The following is a 13111-nucleotide window of genomic DNA, read 5'->3' as shown; positions in this document are numbered from 1 at the left end:
GGATTCTTTCCTTCATTTTAATCTTGGCTAATGTAATTATGATGTGCCTTGGTATGTTCCTTCCTGGGTCTAGCTTCTCTGGGACTCTCTGAGCTTCCTGGATTTCCTGGAAGTCTATTTCCTTTGCCAGCTTGGGGAAATTCTCTTTTATTATTTGTTCAAATAAGTTTTCCACTTGTGGCTGTTCCTCTTCTCCTTTTGGTACCACTATAATTTGGACATTGGAACATTTAAAGATGTCCTGGAGGTTCCTAAGCCTCTCCTCATTTTTTTGAATTCTTGTTTCTTCATTCTTTTCTGTTTGGTCATTTTTTTCTTTTTTCTGGTCCACTCCATTGATTTGAGTCCCAGTTTCCTTTCCATCACTATTGGTTTCCTGTGCATTTCCCTCAATTTCAATTAGTTTAGCCTTCATATGTTCCTCTAATTTGTGACTAAAATCAAGCAATTCTGTGAGCATCCTGATCACCAGTGTCTTGAACTGTGCATCTGATAGGTTGGCTATTTCTTGGTCACTTAGAATTATTGGCTCTGGGGCTTTGATCTGTTCTTCTGTTTGAGCCATAATGTTTTCATTTTGTCACATCTTTTACATATGAGGGGCGGAGCCTTAGATGTTCACCAGGGTGGGGTGACCCAGTAGCAGGGTTGTGATGCTGTATGTGGGGGCGGGGTCAGAGAGGGAACAGTGGCACTTGCTCTGCTGTCTCTCGGATTTCAGTCCTTTTTGCCACTTCTCACAAGCAAATGGGGCCCTTCTGGTGCTGGTTCCTGGGTGGGTGAGCTTGTGTACATTCTAGAACCCTGTGGGTCTCTCCAACGAACTCTCCTGTGAGGCTGGGAGTCTCTCCCCACAACTTTTTAATCGGTGCTTTTAGGCTTTATTTCCCGTTGCTGGGGCCCTGGGTCCATCTTGTTGCCTGTTTTTGCCTATTTTATCTGCACGTGAATGTGTGACCACTGTCAGCCAACCACCTTGCGTGCTCTTCTTATTTCCTCTCCATGCCCGGAGACTGCTAGCCCCGAGCCACCTGCACTCCAGGGTCTGGCAGCCACTGCCTTCTCTGGTCATGATCCCTCTCTGCTGGCCACTGACTCCACCCCTCTTATTGGTTTGGTTGAATGGTTGTTGGACTTCTGTACAGTTCAATTTTCTGTCTGTTCTGGTTGCGTTTTTGTTTCTGAATCTTTGTTGTCCTTAATTTTGGTTGTGCAAGGAGGCAGTGCTTCCACCTACACCTCCATCTTGGCCAGAAGTCCAGGCAAAGTAGCCTTTAAAGCAAAAAGGAATTTCTATGTTTTGTTATAGCATGGACGGAACTAGAGACTATTATGTTAAGTGAAATAAGTCAGTCGATGAAAAAGAAATACCATATGATTACTTAAAGAGGAATCTAATAAAGAAAGCACCATATTTTTTGGACTATAAGATGCACACCCCAAATTTGAGAGGAAAAAGGGGGCTGTGTCTTATAGTCCAAATGTAGCTTGCCTGGCTCTCTGTTAGGGGGTAGACAGCATCCTATATAAGAATATTTATATTATTAAATATTTTACCACATTTTTTGCTTCAAAACATTTTTTTCATTTTCTTCCTCTAAAACCTATGTTCCAGTATGTCTTACAGTCTGAAATTCGGTAAACTAATGAGCAATATAGAACCACAGGCATAGAAACATGGAACAGACTGACAGCAGCCAGAGGGGAGGGGAGAGGTAGGAGAAGGTGAAGGGATTAGTCAAAGAACATATCTGAAGGACCCATGGACTTGGACAACTGTACAGAGACTGGTTATGGAAGTGGGGGGTGGGCTGGGTGGAGGGGACTGACGCGGGGAAATGTGGGACAGCTATAATAGCATAAACAATGAAGTATTTTGAAAAGAATTATTAAAGGATGTTTTATAGTGAATAAAAGGGTTGAATAGTCCAGCTCCTGGTTGAAAACCTGTGTGTGACTTTTTTTTCAAGCCCAACCATGTGCAATTACAAAAGCTTTACTTGACAGGCCTCATGGGAGAAAGCTGCCCTCCCCAAACCAGACTTGGTGCGTAGCCAGTGCCCACGGTCCCTGAAGGGCCTTGCAGTCAAGGCCCCTGGATGACCATGATCTTATACAAAGCTGTGTTCCCAGCCTAGGAGCCTTCAGCCAGAGCCTTCTTTATCAGGGGCCTGAAGTACTGAAACCACCTTAGCAGGAAAAAGAGGGAAACCTTGAAGATACTTTTTCTCCTTTTTGACTTAGTACTCAGTACTTTTCCACTCTTAGCTCTTCTCCCTCTCCCCTCCTGGGGCCCTTGGGTCCACAACGCTGCAGGAGCCTTTTGTTGGAAGCCCTCTGAGTAGTGAGATATCCCTACCTCTCTGCTGACCTGCATGAGCCTCCACCCATTCCAAGGGGAAATGGACAGGGAAGAGGTGCTTTCTCTGGCTTAACCTTTTGCTTTACCACCCACCACACTAAGTGATAAAAGGCTTGACTACTACCTGTTTTTTTTAGCTTTTTGCTTTACTCTGATACGACAGCTCTGCTGAGTTCCTAACAGGTTAATCCACCAGCAAGCTATAATAATTCTAAATTTCTATGCCCCTAGTAAGTAATATACATAAAACAAAAACTAATAGATACTTAAAATCTGTTGAAGTATAACATACATGCAGAAAAATGTACAGATGAGGGTGTACAGCTCAGCGAGTAATGACAAAATAAGCCTATCAGTATGCCCAACATACACAATAATAGCAGCCCCTCCGAAGGCTCCACTGAGATAGCTTACAATCACTACCCCTTTCTTCTTCCCTAAAGGTCTCCACTGTTCTGCCCTGGCTGGTGAGGCTCAGTGGATTGAGTACTGGCCTATAAACCAAAGGGTCACTGTTTCATTTCCCAGTCAGGGCACTTGCCTGGGTTGTAGAACAGGTCCCAGTGTGGGGTGTGAAAGTGGCAACCACACATTGGTGTTTCTCTACCTCTCTTTCTCCTTCCCTTCCCATCTCTCTAAATTTTTTTTTTAAAAAGGTCTCTCCTGTTCTGACCTCTAATTTAATAGGTTTGCTTTACCTGTTTGTCAGCTCTGTATAGTGGAGTCATCAGTTTGTATTCTTTTGTACTTGGCTTTGCACTAATACTATATTTGTTAGATAACTTCATATCATCTCCTGCTAAGTATTAACTTGCTATTATTATCTTTTCAGGTGTTTTAGAAAATAATTATGAGAGTCTACAGGTATTAAATGTTGAAAGAAATGGAAATATAATCTATACCTATAAGGTAGGTCTATATCTCTTTTTTAGTGTGGTAAAATGTACATACATAAAATTTACTATTTTAATCATTTATATTCTCTTTTTACAGAATTGTGTGCTCTTATTGAGGGGTAACAGATAACTCTCATTGGCATTTAATCTTTACCATATGGCTTTTTTATTTTGTGAGAACGAATAGGGTGATTGAAATGCAGTCTTTCTATGGTGATTGCTAGGGGTGGGGAGTATAAGGGGACTAAGTGGTAAGGGAAAATATAATAAAGATTATATATTAAAAAATAAAGTAAACTCAGTCTTCTCTTTTATAAATAAAATAAAATTGTACATAATGTCTGACATACTACTCAGTTTTTTTTAAATAAATGAACAGTTCTCTTTTCTAGAGGAAATATGCCAAAGAGAAGTTTAACTATAACTAATATATTAACTTTTTATCTTTGAGGAAATATCAAATATAATTATTCTACCCCATCTGTTAAGATTTAGATATGCTCAGGTTTTTGAGGCATTGTTATTTGTCAGTGTGTTTTCACTGTTAAGTGTTCCAAGAAAAGAAAATTTAACTTTCTGATAACTGTATTCCAGTAGAGGAACAGGAAAGAATAATTGCAACGGCCAATTTGCTTTACACAGCTGTATCACTGTACATTTTTGTTGCTTAAAAAGTTATTATTTTAAGTTGTATCTATCAGTATGCTGCATTTAAGAAACTGTATTATTCAAAAAGTTTTACTTATAAGAATATCATGGTCTTGCTCTAGCCACTCCCGATACCCGTCGTCTGTACTTTCTTAAATAAATGGAAGTACAAAGAGATCTGCCCCTTTACTGCGCTTCGTCCTACTGGACCGTGTCCCCTACGCTCACTGAGCCGAAAGGATTTGGTTCCTCTCCGAGGCGCGCAGCGTGCTGCCTATGCATGCTTATTGCTCATGGTGATGGAATTATTGCCATTTGAAAACTTGTAACATCCTAACTTTCCAAATAATGACATTTAATAAACCTCTAGTTAATTTTTTTTAGGATGATAAGGGAAATGTCTTCTTTGGATTATATGATTGCCAAACCAGACAAAATGAGGTAAAAATTATCATTAATTATAGATTTACTTACTGGTTACTTTACTGCTTTTAGAATTGTCCTTATTTCTGCCTCCTTTTTCTACATACAAATTCTCATTTCATTTTCTAAAAATTTAGTTTTTATTTCTTTGCTTTTCTTCTCTCCATTTTACCCTCTCTTGGCACCATTATTTTTATCTTTTTTTTTTTTTTTTAATGCAAAGACTTGAACCAAAACATCAGCTGAAGTCTTGTAGTTTTTTGAGATTTAAGCAAACTTGGCTCAAACCAATTACCTAATATTCTGTAGGAATGTAGGGAGTCTAGTACCCTCCCCAAGATGTTACACACAATTCATTTGCTCCCACAAGCTTAGGATCTCATAATGACCTCTAGCTCTGGGTTCTGCTTTTGCTTAACTTCCACTTATCTTGCTTCTCAAAGATCCAGGTAGAGAACCTAGGCTGCTTTTCTTAATTTTTCCCCAAACCACTCATATAAGCTATTAGATGATGTGACAGCCTTGTCCAATTTTTGGAGCAGGAGTCATTTTGTGCCTATGCAAGAACAGCTTACAAATATTAAGGGATTAAGAAGTCTAAAAGTGTACACTGGTACAAAAGCTTCCCCCAAACACATTGTTACATGAAAAAAGCAAGTTGCCAGGATAATACATCCTATTTATACTTTAAAAATTACAAGAAAACTATGCAACATATGTGCATAAATATATATATATATATATATATATATATATATATATATATATTACCTGGGTAGTACTAGTTTTAGAGGATTGTGAGGTTAATGGAGAGCTTTGACTTTTTATTTGGTAGTGTATGAATGTTTTAAATGCTACATTTATGCTCATGTGTTATTTATAATTAAAAACATAAAAACACTAAACATTAAGTGTATACATTTGTGATTCTCCTTACTTAAAAATTAGAATTGCTCAATTAGAGCAAGAGTCAAAGGAACACAAAATTTCTCACATGAATTCAGAGCTTTCTTATTCTTAGTTGTTATTCAAAGTTCACTTTCTCTAATCAAGTGTTTTCTGACTCCCCAACATATTTCAATCAACTTCTGGCCATAGGATTTTAGTGTGTTCTTAGTGCTTTTTTTTTTGTCTTCAGGTACTAATTACCTTCTTAATACTTCTACTACTTACTGTTCTCTTAGCCCATTCTCTCCTGACATCTAAGACTCTACCTTTCCTTATTCTCTGAGTACTATACTTTATAAAGTTGCCTAATATAAGTGATTGTCTACGGTTCCTCAATCTGTATCTCACATCCTCCTTTTGCATAACCATTTTTATTTTCTTTAATATTCAAGGAAATGGAATCTTGCAACGTTTCAAACAGCAGCAAGACCATTTTAAAAAGATTAAATAAAGATAGAAGATTACTTTGCCAGTGCACTAATTAGGAGAGTCCTATAAGAGATGTACTTGTTATAGTCTCTTAGACATAGCTAGTGATATCATTTATACAATTTGATTAGAACTTTACTTGCCTCAGTAATTATAATAGCTAACATTTGAGTGCTTATTATGTATGGCAGACATTGTATTAAGTGCTTCATATGGATTATCTCCCTTGATCCTTTTATAAGAGTCAATCTCTTAACATAGGTATTATGATCCCTGTTTTGCTGATGTGAGGATAGAGAGGTTGAGTAACTTGTCTAAAGCCACACAGCTAGCAAGTGGCAGAGTCAGGATTAAAACCTGGGTCTAATTTGGGTCCAGGGTCTGTGCTCTTAATTGCTGTGCTCTGTTGCTTCATGGCTAAGTGTCAGTGTCAACATGGCATACAAACCAAACAACTTTTTTCTTAAGAAATAATCAGAAACTTCTCAGTATGAATAAATTGGCTCGTTGACTAGTTCTTTGGTTAAATGTTTGTCACAATGATACTGGGTAGATAGCTAAGTGGGAATTTGTATTCATAAAATTGTTATTAATATGAAACTTCAAATTAAAAAATATTTTGTCTTACTAGCATCTCTATACGTTTGAGAAAGACTTGGAAGTTGTCAGTTGCTCCGTCAACAGTGAGAGAACTTTGCTTGGTGAGTTAAACTTTTTTATTGCTGCGTGTCAAGAACTAAACTACATTTTTTTTGAGTTTCCAAGTATTAGATTTTTAGTTTTAGATTTGTCTATTATAACAATTTTCTTTTCTTTTTTTTTTTTATATTTTATTATTTATTTATCTTTAGAGGGGAAGTGGGGGAAGGAGAGAGGGAGAGAAACATCAATGTATGGTTGCCTTTTGTGCGTCCCCTGCTGGGAACTGGCCTGCAGGGAACCGGCCTGCAACCCAGGCATGTGCCCTGACTGGGAATCGAACCGCGATCGTGTGGTTCGCAGGCCCGCACTCAATCCACTGAGCTACACCAGCCAGGGCTATTATAACAATTTTCTATGAAGAGATACTCTTAAGAGATTAGATATGAGATAACCTATTGAGTCTACCTACAAAAAAAGATCGCTTTGTATTCTGCCTTAGTCATCCACTGACAGATCTTTGAGCCCTCACTTGTTTCAGATAAAAATCAGTGACTTTAACAAGCCACTACATGGATCATTTGCTAATGATTTATTTTTTTTCATAAGCTGCAAGTTTAGTTCAATCTACTAAAGAAGGAAGAAAGAATGAGCTTCAACCAGGTAATAAAATTATATTTTTAAGTGCATATTGATAGACGAAGATTTGTTGAACTATGTAGTCAAATTTCAGACATCTTTACAAATTGCTTTACCTCAGAACAAAAAGGTAAAGGTCATGTCAGCATGAAAAAGAGTTAAAGTTTTTTTTTCAAGTAAACAAGAATGTACAGAAAATATAACAGTGAATAGCAGAAGTGTGCAAAAGGCAGTTAACACCCCTGCAGACTAAATAAACATCGAGAACACACTGGAACCCCATGCTCAGAAGCTTGCTTAAAGGCTTAGTAAAAGCTTGGTTTTCCTTTCCTGTTTTTTTCTTACATCTGGTTAACTGTTGACCAATATATAGTACATTATGATTAATCTACCAGTTCTAGATATAAAATCAGTTCTCATTTCCAAGGCCCACTTCATGGTTTGTTGTCTGTGTGATGCCCCACCCCCATCCTTCCAACATTCTATAAAGTCTGTTCAGAACTCAACAAATATACTGAGTGCCTGCAGTGGGTCAGGCACTGTGCACTGTGCCGGGGATGCGGTGGTACACAAAGTGGTGTGGCAGTTGCACTCGGGGGAGTTATAGGGACCAGTGGTGGGTGGAATGTCCTGTGAAGCATGTGCTTGATCTTCAAAGGGAGCCCGGTGGGACCAGCTTTTCAGTTTATCAAGAGAAGTATGGACACTCATGTAAAAATTTTATTTTTAAACGTTGACTCAAATATTAAAAAAAATTCTGCTCTGACAATGCTAACCACCTGTGGCTGGATCTAGCCTTTGGGCTACCATTTTTCAAACGGTGGTCTGGTCGATCTCATTTGAGTCTTCTTACTATTCCAATCCCGCAGTGTGTTCCAGCTGTTCTGTTTATTCAGCACTTAAACCCCTTCTTTTGTTAGCATAGTTTCCACTTAGATGTACTCTCCTGCGGCTGCATGTGATGGAAAAACCCTTTAACGTACTTTCCACATGAGGTTTATGTGGCAGACCTGGGTTCCCACAGAGCCGGCCTAGAGAGTGTCAAGGGAACCAGAGCTGGGTCTGTGTAGGACCGTCTCAAGGACCTCAGCAGCAGAGTTTCTGACAGAAGGTGGTGAGCAGGATGCGATCTCTGAAATCTTAGCATGTGTGATACTTCCCCACCCTCCCCTCCTGCCCTGTTACACTGAGAGCCACAGCAGTTCTCCTCCCTCTTCCCTGCTGGGTCCTGCTCTCAGAATTCTCCGCTCTTTGTAGAATCAGATGCAATGCTCACTTCAGAGGTAATGGAACTGGACTAGCTTAAGTGAAATAGGGTCTGAGATATTGGTGTCCTGACCTTTAAAACAAGGGTATGGACAAAAATCAGCATATGACCCTGATTTCCTGGGTTAATAAACCCCCTTTTCCAAGAAGAGAAAGGCCCAGCTGCTTGTATTCCTCGCAATCATGAACCTGGATTAGGTGTCTGCACCTCCTAGTCCTTGAGCCTTATTGCTTTTAGCCTTAGAAATTGTTATTCTGGGAAACCCAGAAGTAACTGTAATCTTTATATGATGTTTACTGTCTATACCAGATTATCATGCAGAACAGTGGCAATTATCTATATTAGAAAATGTACTTTCAGACCAGCTTTACAGTAAGTTTTGTTCGATTACAACATTAAATCCTATTCAGGTATATTTACTCAGTTTTGAAAATTTGATGCAACCTCTAGTGAGATTATCTGATTCCTTCTTTAAAAATATTAGAATGAACTTTGCTAGTTATTGGATACCTCATATTTTATCTTCTTAGCTCACCTCTTATGTCAGCTTCTGCAGTGAGAACCAGCTCTGCTCAAATGTCATTTGACGGACAGTGCCTTACCTCAGCTGCTTTACTGCTTCTTGTTTTTTGTCTGGAGCCCTTGGGAAAATATGTTTACCGCCTGCATGTGTACCACCTGGATGTATGGTTGGAAATGATTCCCAATAGGGTAGGCCATGGTGGGGAGGGGATGAAGGATAAACACTCCCCCTTTCCATCACTAAACTGGATAATTCTGAGGCACATTTCTTACAACTCAAGACCCAAGGGGGTCACTCACTTGATAATGCCCGTGATTCTGGCATCTTCTTCTCCTTGGTTCAGTACCCCCACTCTCTCAAGATAGCCCCTCATGGCTAAAGTGATCCTGTTTCCTGACATAACTTATTGCTTTAGTTTGAGCTTCCCCATAAGTAAAGTCAGAGGCAAGTATTGGGGGAAGGATCCTTGCAAACACTATTAGAAGAGTATTTAAACAGCGATCTGAAAGAGGGAGGACGCAAGTGTGGCTATGAGGAAAGCACATTTCTCTCCAAGTGAACAGCCAGCACAAAGGCCCCGAGGCCGGAGTGTACTTGGTAGACTCACTGTTCAAGGATAGTGAGGAGTCAGTGAAACTGGAGTGGAATGAACAAGGGACAGAGTAGCAGGAATGGACGCCATAGAACAGGGCTGATGTGCAGAGAGGTGGTGGAGATGCTCAGGAGGCTTTGTTCGGTTGAGATTTCAGAAATGATGTGACCAGAGAGCACTATAGGATCTTTCACAATGTTTTGTCCTTTGAGTACATATTTTGAAAAGGCTTATTATCTGTCCATGAATGACTTGATAAGCCATTTGATTATAATATGTAGTTGGCCTCAAGGTGTTATTTAATACTCTATTGTTTATAATACTTTTTTTCCTTTGGAAATGAGACAAACTGTAACCTCTTTCATATGGAAGGTGGGGTTCCTCGGTCCACTCACTTTACAGCACAGTTTTTATCAACACTGCTCATTACCTTGGCTGTGGCTGTGTCAGAGTTCACGAGTTGTTTAGAATATGGCCTACCATAGCAAGCCAGGCCCGGTTGCCCCCTTCACCCTCTCCTGCGGAACTCCTTCACCCCGAGGCACAGAGGTCTCCCCTGGGCAGCGGTTGGAGTGATCTCATGTGTTGGCCCCACTGCCACTGAGATCTCCAGAGCCCCCAAGTACCACTGTAGACAGTTAAATGCTGCAGCTACTCCATGAAGCCGTGGTTTGATTTCAACAACCAGAGCTGAAATCAGCCAGATGGTGTGGTTGATTGTTCCAACAACCAGAGCTTCTTCAGAACCAGGTCCAAATAGACTTTTCTAACCTTGTCACCATTTCTCAACGTGTACCATAAGCTGCATCAGACCAGCTTCTTTTGCCCATTCTCTATCCTCCTCATTTCATGACTATTCCTGTGTTTTTTCTAAAATTTTGTTCAATTTACTTAAACTAAAATTTTTTAAAAAAATCACCATTTCTTTCATCACTCTACTTGCCCCCTCTTGTACCCATTGATCTATTCTCTGTCATTTTGAAGTGGTTTTCATATATAAATAAGTATATGTGTATTTTTTTATTCCATATATAATACAGATCATATGGTATTTGACTGATTTCACTTAGCGCAGTGCCCTCAAGTTCATCATGTTTTGCTTCTGATCCTGCTGTTTTTACTTCCTGGATGTCCATACACTGCCTGGTTTCAGTTCTGTGCTCTGAAACCTTGACCCATACACTGAAACCTGGATTCTCTAAATTCTTAATACAACTTTAAGTACTTCATAAAATCATGAGATTTTTATGGTTGAAAGTAATTGTAGAAATAATCTGGTTCTGTAGTTTTTCATTTTATTTTTTAAATAACAAGGTACTGAGGCCTAGGAAATCTTCATGACTTGCTGAAAAGTATGTATTAAGTTAGTGGCAGAGCTTACACTAGAACTGTGTTAACTCAGACTACTTCCTGTCACACTATGGAAGCACATGGTATTGTTGAGAGAAGTTTCCATTTGCACGATTACTTGTATCATTATGTTAATTATATTTGCGTCTCAGCTGCTCTAAAGAAGGGAAATATGAGTGTAGGAAGATGGTTTCTGCCTTTGAATATCCTACCATTTTTCAAGGCAATTTAATTTAGAGGATAGCCCTTTATCTCACTTAGGTACAAATTCATTGCCAAAGATGCCAAATATAAGGTAATTCTTTATTTTCCAATGAGAAGATTCCTCTACCCACCCCCCGAAAAGTTTTTTTTTTATAAATGAAATGTATATGCTTGTAGAGCAAGAAATAAAATAGTCAAATGCCAGCTATACTACTTAATATATTAATGTAGTATGGAAGATTGCTTTTTTTCTCATTTTCGCATATTTAAAAATAATTTTTTATTTTTTAATTACAGTTGATCTCATTCTCATATTTCACAGAATATTTCTATTCTGCCATTATTTTCTATCACAAGTGTCTTTGATACCAATGTCTTTATTTATTCTTAGAGCCATATTTTGAGCCATCAAGCACATTTCTAAAGGACCTCACCTTTATCCCATTTTTTAGAAATGTAGCCTTTTTGAATTGAAGATTCAAAGATTTTTGAATCTTTGAATCTAGATTTTTATTCTAAACTACAAGTACCCATTGAACAAACAACATTTGGTTTTCACTTCTGTTGTACATTTGTGATCCCACACAATAATTCACTCACTGTCTTGATTTATAAATAATCTTTAAAATCATTTTTATAGAAATATCCAGTCCTTGCAATTAGAAGGACTGTCCCAGAGGTTGTTTTATGTTCTTTGCCTTCCTTAAAAAATTGAATGAAGCAGTGTTGCCAGGTTACTTTAAATAGTGACAACTGGCTTTGATTTAATTCCAGGCTGCTGTGCCACCCTCGAATTGTACATTGTTATTCAAAATAAAGTCACTGAAAAGCACCCAGGAATATTAGAGTCTTTGTAAATGCTCAAACATAAGGCAACTTCTTTTGAGGCTTAATCTTGGGGGAGGGGAACTTTTAGCCTAAATTTGGATATCTGTGGTAATCCCATTATAGCCTCAGTTCCAGGACTTCCTCCCAACAGCTATCTCTGATGACCTTTGGTCTAATGGACGCTGAGGAAGTAAGGGGGTCTGTGTCAGCCCAGCTCCGCCACCGCCTGCTGTTCCTGATAGGTGCTGTCAACTCCAACTTGTTCCTGCAGCGGAAATATCTTTATATTTTCATATACAAACAGTATTTTCCATCGTGCCGCAGAAATTTGTAGGTGGGTTGTGTTATGTAGATTTAGAAGTGGAGAGGGTCTGCAAAGCTGTGCTCAATAAAAACGGCTGAGGAATGGGAGGAAGTTGTTCCTCTATGCACATCCACTTCTCCTTTATGATGTTTTCAATGTCTGTTTTGGTTTTAAGAAATGTCAAAGTAAATTTTAAGAAAATTAGTTTACTTTGTGTAATATAATGGACAATACATTTGCATATTCCAAGATCAGACCTCTGTGAAGAAGATAACCTGTATTCTGGTCTTCATTTCTCAAAGCCTCCATTACTTTGTAGGATCAAAGTGCTTAACTCTGTTGTTCGAAATCTGCCCTGTGAACAGTGTGAAGGTTCTAAAAGCAGTGGATAGCTATGTTTGGGTACAGGTAAGTAAGCATGTCATTTAGGACATCTCGTTAATCAAAAGGCACGAACCTAGAGAAAATGGTGTTTACAAAGTACTTTCGTACAAATTATCACATTTAATCCTCAAAACATTCTGATAAATGGTATGGCAGGAATTATCAGCTCTTCCTTTGCAAACATGGAAATCTTTAAAACTCAAACCTTGTTCCTCTGTCTCTATTCTGTTATGGTCTGTCTCATAGTAGGTAGTGTTTTACACAATAAAATATTTAATATCAAAACACATTTAGGTAAGTTTGAAATAGTTTATTTCATGTATTCATATAGTTGACAGATTAAATATCTGTGATTAAATGACTTAATCCCATAATTTATCAACTCCTTGAATTGATGCAGAAGCACTATGTGTATAATGCAGATGGACTAGATATGGTCGATCCTCATTACTAGCATATTCTGAATTTATGAATTCTCCTACTTGCTAAAATTTATTTGTACCCCCCAAATCATAATACTCATGGTGCTTTCACAGTCATTTGTAGACATGTTGAAAGCGGTGAAAATGTGTTCCCCAATGCATAACTTTCCAGCTGAGGTCCAACAAGGGGACACTGACTTCTTGATTCACTTCTCATATTGTAAACAAATGTTGTTTCCGTGTCCTGTGTGCT

General features: G+C 38.6%; 1 protein-coding gene across 6 annotated transcripts in view; it reads left to right on the top strand.

Moving 5' to 3' along the window:
• GSAP (gamma-secretase activating protein) overlaps positions 1 to 13111 on the top strand; it is an 81424-nt gene that overhangs the window by 10016 nt on the left and 58297 nt on the right. For 3 of the 6 annotated variants that reach the window (XM_037162235.2, XM_037162233.2, XM_053668912.1), the window contains exons 2-6: positions 3195 to 3271; positions 4291 to 4347; positions 6338 to 6407; positions 6955 to 7008; positions 12372 to 12460. In XM_037162235.2, coding sequence (XP_037018130.2) covers positions 3195 to 3271; positions 4291 to 4347; positions 6338 to 6407; positions 6955 to 7008; positions 12372 to 12460 — 347 coding nt within the window. Of the gene's footprint in view, positions 1 to 3194; positions 3272 to 4290; positions 4348 to 6337; positions 6408 to 6954; positions 7009 to 12371; positions 12461 to 13111 lie in introns of those variants that run through there. The other 3 variants (XM_037162234.2, XM_053668911.1, XM_037162236.2) reach the window with 3 other exon arrangements.

The sequence above is a fragment of the Artibeus jamaicensis genome, unplaced genomic scaffold (assembly GCF_021234435.1).
Source record: "Artibeus jamaicensis isolate MK-2021 breed Jamaican fruit bat unplaced genomic scaffold, CSHL_Jam_final contig_518, whole genome shotgun sequence".
Taxonomy (NCBI): domain Eukaryota; kingdom Metazoa; phylum Chordata; class Mammalia; order Chiroptera; family Phyllostomidae; genus Artibeus; species Artibeus jamaicensis.
This window is presented reverse-complemented; position numbering and strand designations above follow the sequence as displayed.